The following is a 10,000-nucleotide window of genomic DNA, read 5'->3' on the forward strand; positions in this document are numbered from 1 at the left end:
TTGACCTACTCCCAACTGAGTGGCTTCGAAACTCAGTTGGTAAAGCATTGCACCGTCACCACAGAGGTCACGGGTACGTGAAAAATTTTAACTTACGCTGAACATTCAGGTTGAACTTGATTTGCTTCATTTCAAATAGATTTGTAGCTATGCAGAAATAGCGGCCTTCATCTTCCAGCCGCAGATTCTTGATTTGAAGCGTCCCATTGAGGTGCTGAATAAATCTTTTTGAGTCAAGTCTGAAACCACCAGGTATATCTTTGCTCCACAATATCTTGGGTTTGGGATCACCGGAGGTCTTGCAGTGCAACCAAATGTTTTGTTGAACGTATGCTGTTGTGTCCATCGGCCGCAATTGAAATGTGATTTTGCTGGCTGCGGATATATGAGTAAAAAGAACAATAAAAGAAGTGTTCACTTAATGGGGGTGGCTCTTAACTACCAAACCGTTGCTATGGACCCCTTCAAATTTCTCGAATTCCTTTAACTCTACAGCAATCCTTTTTTGCCAAGTGTGTTATATTTAAGTTTCATTTGTATTATCCGACTCACAAACATATTTGGTGAATCAAGTGACCAAAACAGAAAATGCCTAAAAACTAAAATCATGTTTTTCACAAGTTTTTAACGCAACAGTATGAGAACATTCTAACACAAAATCTGTAGAATGGATTTTAAAAGCAGGGAATGACAAGTCCATCCATTACTGTTAACTCAGGGGCGGATCCAGGATTTTTCCGTGGGATGCCTGTGTAACAGGCAGCCCAACGGTATAAAACCAGTCGAGTGTCTTTTTCTTCATCGTAGTCAGATATGGCAATTAGCCACTTGCTTGTGCTACACACTGAAATTAAGCCCTGTTGACAGGGGTTGCTACTTAGATGGGTGACGGCACGAAGGAGCCTGTGTTGTTGACTTTTAGCTCTTTTTTTTTTTGTTTTTCTTCTTCGTTGTCGTAAATTGCACTTTTTTTTAAATTCCCTTTCCTATGGAGAGCGACATGAAAAGATTTTTGCCAGACCTGACCCGTTGTTTGAATTCGTTTTTCTTCGATCTTCGCAGTCGAAAATTTAAATGCACTTTGATTAAAATTTCCCTGTCCCGCGGAAAGCGACATGAAAAGATTTTTGCCAGACCTGACCCGCTGTTTGAACTCGGTCTGAGATGTTATTGCGTCATCAAGGTGGTTGTTGTTGTTGCGAAACTGGTTTTTGCATTGACATTGATCCCATTTTGCACGATATTTGGGCTCATTCATGGAGTGGACGAGGCATTAATTTGACGGATCAAACAGATGTAGATGGAAGTTGCAGGGCGGGAACTTGACGGTAGTGATTTCACATTTAATCTTTAGAAAGAGTCGAAAGTAATTTCGATGAATCCTAGGTACAAATGCGCAAAGGTAAGTAATATTGTATAGTCAGATATATAAGTTAACGTCAAATCACAATTTCGGAACTTCTCAGTAAAATTTGCAACATGGATCGAGAAGCCGAGACAACCACCCCTGACAGTGAACAATCGAGTTCAAGTACAGTAAATATTTTGAGTGTCCAGTCGGAGCTGATCGATACAATCCACAAGTGCAAGCAAAGTTTACAGTTCATCACTCATAGTACGCTTCCCTTTATCGACAATCACTAAGTTGTCATCAAATTCTAAAATCAAAATTGCAAGGTCTTCTGAATAAATATCTACAGGATCCGTGACTACGTGTTCCGTGACGTCTTTCGTTTCGAAATACAGCGTTTTGAATAGGCCATTCCCGAGTTCATGTCTGCCTCCTCTTCAAAGCGAGTCTAAGTGCGAAGTTTTTCTTATGAAAATTAGTTTTCATTCATATGTAAAGTAGAACAAATTACCATCACAAAAACTTTGCCCTTAGACTCGCTTTGAAGAGGAGGCGGATATGAACTCGGAAAATTGTCACCTTGCGTGACACTTTGATACAAAGCTAATTGGATGGAAAAAATGCCTATCCATATGAATCTCAGAAGTTTGAGGCTTTCAGGTACATTAGGAGATGTATTCATACAAATGTATTTTATTTCATGAGCGAAAAGTAAGCTTTTTCATCGCAAAATGAACTTCAGATGTAACATGTTTTCGTCGATTACCGGTCACCACAACGTGACGTGGCGTCTCCCTACAAAACTCTATTAATCTTCGACAAATAACTCGGAAACGATGTACCGCACAGACCTGAGAATTGGAGAGGTGGTTTATAAATTTGTTTCCTACAATATTCGAGTTTCTTGGCCTTTTCCAATGAAAGATTTCGAATTATGTTTTTTGTTACATGACAGTGACAGTGAAACGATCTATTGTTAAACGTTTCAGTGTGCATGGAAATTCTTAATTGCATTGATTTAAATTTCTATTGGATAGGACCAGTTCAGGTTGAAGTTATAGAAAGCGCTTATGTTGTTATCATAGGTGGAACCTTAAGTTATTGTTTTCTATCATCTTGCATCAGTCAAGAATTAGAAAGGAATGCAAGGTTAATTATTGGAAACATTTGGTCAATGGCTAGTATTCATCAAGTAGTTACAGTCGACATTGAAGAATTGTTACAATTTATTTAAGGAGCTAAAACAAGGTTTAAGTTTGTTATATTTCAACAAAACAGTTCTGTAAATGAAGTGGTCGATCTTCATACAGTATTCCAAAGAAATTTCACCTTAATATCCTGACATTCCTCGATTATCTTTAATAAAAGTAAACTCTGATCGCTGCTGTTCTGTGTATTTCCGATGGCAAATTTACTTGTATCAATTGATAGACAATCTTTATTTCCCTTTAGTACCACAAGTCACAGCTACTTAAAGTTACAGGGTTATCTGTCTGGTAAACGTTCGCCACTTTCTAAATTTTACTCGTGATTTCGTCGCTCTGACTAAGCATGGTGGTTTGCTATAACTGGGCAATTTGTTTAACTGTTTGCACATCCCACGGAAACGCTCTTAGGCGTCTTGTTCTTAGAAAGGGTGCACCACTAGGTAACGTTTTTTTTTTTTCAGAATACCAGTTGTATTAGAAATCCGCGGGGAGGCGGGGGCGAGGTGTGCACCCCCTGCACCCTCCCCCTAGATCCGCCCCTATAACTCAACTCTATAATTCCATTATGGTAGGACTGCCATCCGATAAGGATGATTCCAATCAACTGCTGTAGATCAGGCACCTCCTTTGTACAGATCTGTAGCTCTGCGATTTTGTTTTTAGAGACTGGCAGAGAGGTAATCACGGCATGGACTTGGGCATCAAAAGCCTCATGGGTGTCATCGGTGTCCTTTAGATACAATCGGGAAAGCGAATCAACTACTGGTATATTCTTGCCAGGCTTGTGGCGGACGTTTATATCATACTTTTGGTGGCGGAACATCACGCAAATTGCGTCAAGAGGCTTGTGATTAGTGATGATGAGTTGGTATCGGCCTCCATGCATTTATTTTTATGCGTTACCGTGAGATCGGCCTGACTTCGTCTCGGTTGCTTGACCGAGACGAGAAATTCTGACACCGGTCAAAGTTCGTACCGTTCTCATGCATATGAAAAAAAAATCTGATACTGGGTCTAGACATTTCAAGCCTGTATGCTTTTGGGTCAGCCATATATGACCATACATTTATCAGACAAAACACACCATTTCGTCCCGAAACCAGGCACCAAGCATTTTGTTCTAGTTTCATGTCAACGGCTGCAAAAATTTCCTACCGGTACAAGTTCATACCAACCTGAGTTCGTCCCGGTCTCATGTAAATACCAGTTAGTTCTCTGAGAAAAGATGGCAGAAGCAGTCACGCGTAACATGACTTCTCCTGAGGCGGCCCTTTGCATGCTTGTTTTCTCAGGTGGGTGGGGGGGGGGGGGGGGTACTCCCTATAATGGCCTATACAAGGAGTCTCCTCCCGAAAGGGGTACCTTTTTCACGCTTCAGGTATATGAAAGGGTAGGGATTTCACGAGTCGAAGTATAAGAAAGGGTAGGGAAAATCTGTCATTTAGGTATTTAAAAGGGCCTTTCATTATTTTCCAATGGAAGGTAGACGAAAGGGGTACCATTTGTTAATGGAAGGTATAGGAAAGAGGTATCGTTTCTGCCAAAAATATTATATAAAAGGGAAATTTTTTCAGTATCCCCCCCCCCCCCCCCAAGGCTTGTTTTCACGCACAAAGTTTATCTGAAAGTAAATTCATTTGTGACTTTGCTGGGGGCAAGACCGCAAATTGATAGAAAATACTCTTATCTAATTCACTCTTGAGTTTAAGCGTACAAAGGCAAGAAACTTCTTTAGGAATCAATCCCTTCAGCTACGTTGTAAACCCAGCCATAAAAGAATGCGCTAATACATGAAATTTTATGTGAAAACATTTAACTTACGCTCCACATCCAGGTTGAACTTGACTTGTTTCATTTCGGCGTGGTTAGCAGCAATGCAGTAGTAGCGGCCTTGATCTTCCAAGCGCACCTCCTTGATTTGAAGCGTCCCGTTGGGGTGTTGGATAAACCTTTTTGAGTCAAGTCTGTCACCACCAGGTATATCTTTGCTCCACAATATCTTGGGTTTGGGATCACCGGAGGCCTTGCAGTGCAACGAAATGTTTTGTTGAACGTATGCTGTTGTGTCCATCGGCCGCAATTGAAATGTGATGTTTTTGGCTGCGAATTGGTGAGTTAGAGGAACAATCAAGAAGTGCTCACAAAAGGCAAGACTGAAGTAAAATGCAGTTGGCTAAGAGACCGAGATAGACTTTACCGTCGTCACGCATTATTCCCTCCCAAGCATCAATTAGGCTAGAAAAGATAGGCTTGACTCGACAAAGTTCTCACTAGTACAAGGAAGGGTTACATTTTTACAAACGTTGGCCGTGTAGCAGTTTATATTGCAACAGACTTAACTGATTATAGTGTAATGAGAAGTGCTAGTTTTGTACCCCATATGAACCATGTGAGCGTTAACCCTACTAATGGAAATGGGCTTACACAAGGACAGAGAAAAACTGACCAGGGTGGGAATTGAACCCACGACTTTCGGGTTAGATCACCGCTGCTCTACTGATTGAGCTACAAGGTCAGAACTGACCGTCACTTACTGATTATTTGTATACATTGTTATGAATACAGATCGAATTAGCTCAAGAATGGGCACTGGAAATCCTTGGCTCTAATTTCCCACTCGATCGTTAGGACAAAACAACAATTATACCTTGTATATCTACCGTAAGAAATGCATGCGTGTGTACCCATCCAGCGGAGTTCCCTACCAGGCATGTGTACTTGCCCTCTTCTGCTAATGTAACATTGTGAATAACAAACCGGTGAGTGTAGATCCGTCGACTTTCCTTGTGTGGCTTAGGTGCCTCGCGAATTTCTAGGAATTTTGATTTGCTGAAGTCAACAAAATCAAAAGTATACGACTCCTTCCATTTAAGAAACTTAAATGTCGGATAGCCTTTGCTGATGGCCGAACAAACAAACGTAGCACCATCTCCTGGTCGAGCTGTTTCATTCTTCAGGTCTTTCTCTAAAATCATAGGTTTATGTTCCACTGGTGGGGTTCGCTCTGAAAAAGAAAAAGGTGAAGGAAACTTTCCTTTCAAAGGTCACTAACCTAATATGTATGCATTGGCTTTCCGTGAAGGATCCCAATAGAAAACTAGTTATTAATTAAGTTCCCGGTACCCAGTTTGCCTGTTGAACCAGATACATGCCAATCTCTTTAACTATTAAATACCCCATACTAACCGAGTTTGAGATCCGTACTGTAAGTTACACCCGAGTTTTTTTCTGTTGATTTATGGCCCAAGCTCGAAGCGCGCGGACCATGAACTAACGGGAAAAAATGAGGATCCGCAACTTTCAGCACTGAACGAGAAAACGAGGTTACTAAGATATATATCTCTGAGGTAATCAGGCACGCGGGACTAGTTGAAGTCAAGAGGAAGGTTCAACTGCCACAAAGATTGCCACGTCATAATCTGAAAAAACGAATACATCTTCTTGGCCTTTTAAAACAGTTGATTGCAAGATTCAAATAGTTTTACAAGTTTACGTAACATAAAAGACAGAAAACACTTGCTAGAGAATGTTTTTTCAAAATTTCAAATTTAGCGGGGCTCATTGTAGAATACAGCCCGCTAATTTAGCCAATCACAGCGTGTGTACTATCTGAATGATATCATAAGATTGTTTATTGGCAAGATATCGCTGACGTCACCTATTGTCAGTAGTGTGCCAACCAGAGCCTCATTGGCTGTAGAAACAAAGGGTCTTTTGTTCTTGTGGTTGGCACATTTGAACAACAAAAGCAAGGTTTGTAAACAGATATCTACCCCATTGCATGGGATAAATAATACGTCAGATTCTTCTCTAATCTCAAAAGTTACTGAAGGGCTTTCTTCAAATAGTTTCACAAAACCACTGACGTGCAATGCAAAACAGTGTGACAAATAAGGAACCATTTTAGAAGTGACCCCTTCAGCTAGAGCCATATGGCCGTAAAAAAAACAATCAGTATATGAAATCATATGTGAAAAATAAAAAAACTTAAACTAACCTTGAACATCCAGATTGAACTCGATTTGTTTCGTTCGAAATTGGGTAGCAGCAATGCAGTAGTAGAGACCTTGATCTTCCAAGCGCACTTTCTTGATTTGAAGCGTTCCATTGGGGTGCTGAATAAACCTTTTTGAGTCAAGGTTGTAACCTCTAAGTGCATCTCTGCTCCATGATATCTTCGGTGAGGGAACACCAGATGCCTTGCAGTGCAGCCAAATGTTTTGCTTAACGTATGTTGTTGTGTTCTTCGGCCGCAATTTAAATTTGATTTTTCTTCGGACTGCAAGTGGAAAAGAACAATCAAATCAAAAAGTGGCTTCACAAAGGACAAGACTGAAGTACAATGCGAATGGCTTAGTTAGTAAAAGAGCGTGCCCTGCCTTCCCCGATCGCAATGCCGCCTACGTCTACTATTTCTTCAATCTCTATTTCCACTCTGGCATCAGTCAGCCGGGAGAAACTAATTTGCGGGTTGCGGGCAAAGGTCGCGGGTCATGAATAAATACAGCAGGAAACTGAGTTTCCACCAAGAGTAGATGTCCACTGTTCTTAGATTTAAACTTACAAAAATTGGTTAAAGAGGCTGCCCTTTGCATGCTTGTTTTTGCGTACATCCCAGACGTGTATCTAAAAATAAATTCACGTGTATCTAAAAATAAATTCATTTGTGACTGTGCTGGGGGCAAGACAGCAAATTGATAGAGAAACACTCTTATCTAATTCACTCTTGAGTTTAAGAGTACAAAGGCAAGAAACTTCTTTAGGAATCAATCCCTTCAGCTACGTTGTAAACCCAGCCATAAAAGAATGCGCTAATACATGAAATTTTATGTGAAAACATTTAACTTACGCTCCACATCCAGGTTGAACTTGACTTGTTTCATTTCGGCATGGTTAGCAGCAATGCAGTAGTAGCGGCCTTGATCTTCCAAGCGCACCTCCTTGATTTGAAGCGTCCCGTTGGGGTGTTGGATAAACCTTTTTGAGTCAAGTCTGTCACCACCAGGTATATCTTTGCCCCACAATACCTTGGGTTTGGGATCACCGGAGGCCTTGCAGTGCAACGAAATGTTTTGTTGAACGTATGCTGTTGTGTCCATCGGCCGCAATTGAAATGTGATGTTTTTGGCTGCGAATTGGTGAGTTAGAGGAACAATCAAGAAGTGCTCACAAAAGGCAAGACTGACGTAAAATGCAGTTGGCTAAGAGAGCGAGATATACTTTACCGTCGTCACGAACTATTCCCTCCCAAAGATCAATTCGCTTGGAGTACCCAATTTCACTGGTTACGGGCAAAGGTCGCAGGTCGCGAATAAACACAGCAGGAAATTGATGTCTATTGTACTTTATTTTAGTTAAGGCTAGAAAAGATAGGCTTGACTCGACAAAGTTCTCACTAGTACAAGGAAGGGTTACGTTTTTACAAACGTTGGCCGTGTAGCACTTTATATTTCAACAGACTTAACGGATTATAGTGTAATCAGAAGTGCTAGTTTTGTACCCCATATGAACCATGTGAGCGTTAGCCCTACTAATGGAAATGGGCCCACACAAGGACAGAGAAAACCTCTGACCAGGGTGGGAATTGAACCCACGACTTTCGGGTTAGATCACCGCTGCTCTACTGACTGAGCTACAAGGTCAGAACTGACCGTCACTTACTGATTATTTGTATACATTGTTATGAATACAGATCGAATTAGCTCAAGAATGGGCACTGGAAATCCTTGGCTCTAATTTACCACTTGATCGTAAGGACAAAACAACAATACCTTGTCCATCTAGCGTAAGAAATGCATGCGTGTGTACCCATCCAGCGGAGTTCCCTACCAGGCATGTGTACTTGCCCTCGTCTGCCAATGTAACATTGTGAATAACAAACCGGTGAGTGTAGATCCGTCGACTGTCCTTGTGTGGCTTAGCTGCCTCGCGAATTTCTAGGAATTTTGATTTCCTGAAGTCAACCAAATCAAAAGTATACGAGACTTTTGAAACGTTTCCTAGCGCCTTCCATTTAAGAAACTTAAATGTCGGATAGCCTTTGCTGATGGCTGAACAAACAAACGTGGCGTCATCTCCTGGTCTGGCTGTTTCATTTTTCAGGTCTTTCTCTGAAATCCTAGGTTTACGTTCCGCTGGCGGGGTTCGTTCTGAAAGCAGAAAAGATGAAGGAAAGGAACAGAGGTGATTGTAGTCGTGACTCGAATATATATGCACTGGCTTTGAACGATCCCAAGAGAAATTAAGAAAAAAATAATAATAAAATAACAATAATAATAATAATAATAATAATAATAACAATGATGATAACGATGACGATGATGATGATGATGATGATGACTGATGATGATGATGATGATGATGATGATAATAATAATGATACAAACGTTCTTGTATGGCACATTTCCACAGCTCAATGCGCCTAACAACCATTTTATCACTAAAAAATTCTTTATCTAATCAAAACCAAAATAACAAATTACAAAGATAAAAAAGACTCTCTAAAAAGATACGTTTTAAGTTTAGTTTTAAAACAGCTTAGAGTCTTTGCTTTTTTATGTTCTCAGGCAAAGAGTTCCATAGTTTTGGGGCTGCGAACGAAAAAGTTCTGTCCCCATAACTGTCAGTTCTAATCTTTTGAGGATGAGCAATAAGCGTGACGATGATCTTAAAATTATTAGCTATTGTTGACGGATGGTAATCGTCAATAGCTCATTTCCGAGTTGCTACATGCCTCAGCTTCAAAGCGAGTCCTGGTGCACAACCATTCAAATGGAAATGAGTTGCGTATTCTTATGCAAATCACACTCATTTCCCTTACAATAGTTGAGCACCAAGACTCATTTCGAAACCGAGACAAACAGCAACTCGGAAATGGACAGGGTCTTGTAAGTTATAAGAAGGATCTTGAATTCAATTCTCTTCTCAAATGGGAGCCAATGGAAAGTCTTCTTGGCAAGACATCCCTGAATATTTGTCATCTAAATTAGAATCTATACAAAGGAGAGCCCTTAAGGTAATACTCCCGGGTGTTGGTTATAAGGAAGCCCTGACCATATCTGGCCTTCCAAGTCTAGAAGTCAGGCGAGAAACATTAAGTAGGAAGTTCATTGCGACGTGGAAACTCCGCCCTCAGGCTAATGTTTATAATGTTCCTTACAATCTTAGATCTGGGAGTGAAAAGTCCGTTCGCCAGGAGGCAAGAACCAAGAGAGCTAATGATTTTATAACTTTTAGATTTCTAGATTAATTATTATGTAGATTTTACATTAGTATACCTTAATTATTTTTAATAGTTTTGTAAATGATACCGCTTGATAATTCAGTTTATACATAGTTCTAACTGCAAAGAGTGGATTAAACGATATATATATAAAGGCGTTACATGATCTGATCGTTTTACACCCGTTTACTAGTCGCCATGCAGTGTTTTGAATTCGTT

General features: G+C 40.4%; 1 protein-coding gene across 1 annotated transcript in view; it reads right to left on the reverse strand.

Moving 5' to 3' along the window:
- LOC137991050 (immunoglobulin superfamily member 10-like) overlaps positions 1 to 10,000 on the reverse strand; it is a 21,324-nt gene that overhangs the window by 3,989 nt on the left and 7,335 nt on the right. The window contains exons 3-8 of the mRNA XM_068836175.1: positions 8,331 to 8,708; positions 7,409 to 7,687; positions 6,557 to 6,838; positions 5,207 to 5,563; positions 4,381 to 4,659; positions 97 to 375 (exon numbers count right to left, since the gene is read on the reverse strand). Coding sequence (XP_068692276.1) covers positions 97 to 375; positions 4,381 to 4,659; positions 5,207 to 5,563; positions 6,557 to 6,838; positions 7,409 to 7,687; positions 8,331 to 8,708 — 1,854 coding nt within the window. The remainder of the gene's footprint in view (positions 1 to 96; positions 376 to 4,380; positions 4,660 to 5,206; positions 5,564 to 6,556; positions 6,839 to 7,408; positions 7,688 to 8,330; positions 8,709 to 10,000) is intronic.

This window comes from Montipora foliosa, chromosome 2 (genome assembly GCF_036669935.1).
Source record: "Montipora foliosa isolate CH-2021 chromosome 2, ASM3666993v2, whole genome shotgun sequence".
NCBI lineage: Eukaryota > Metazoa > Cnidaria > Anthozoa > Scleractinia > Acroporidae > Montipora > Montipora foliosa.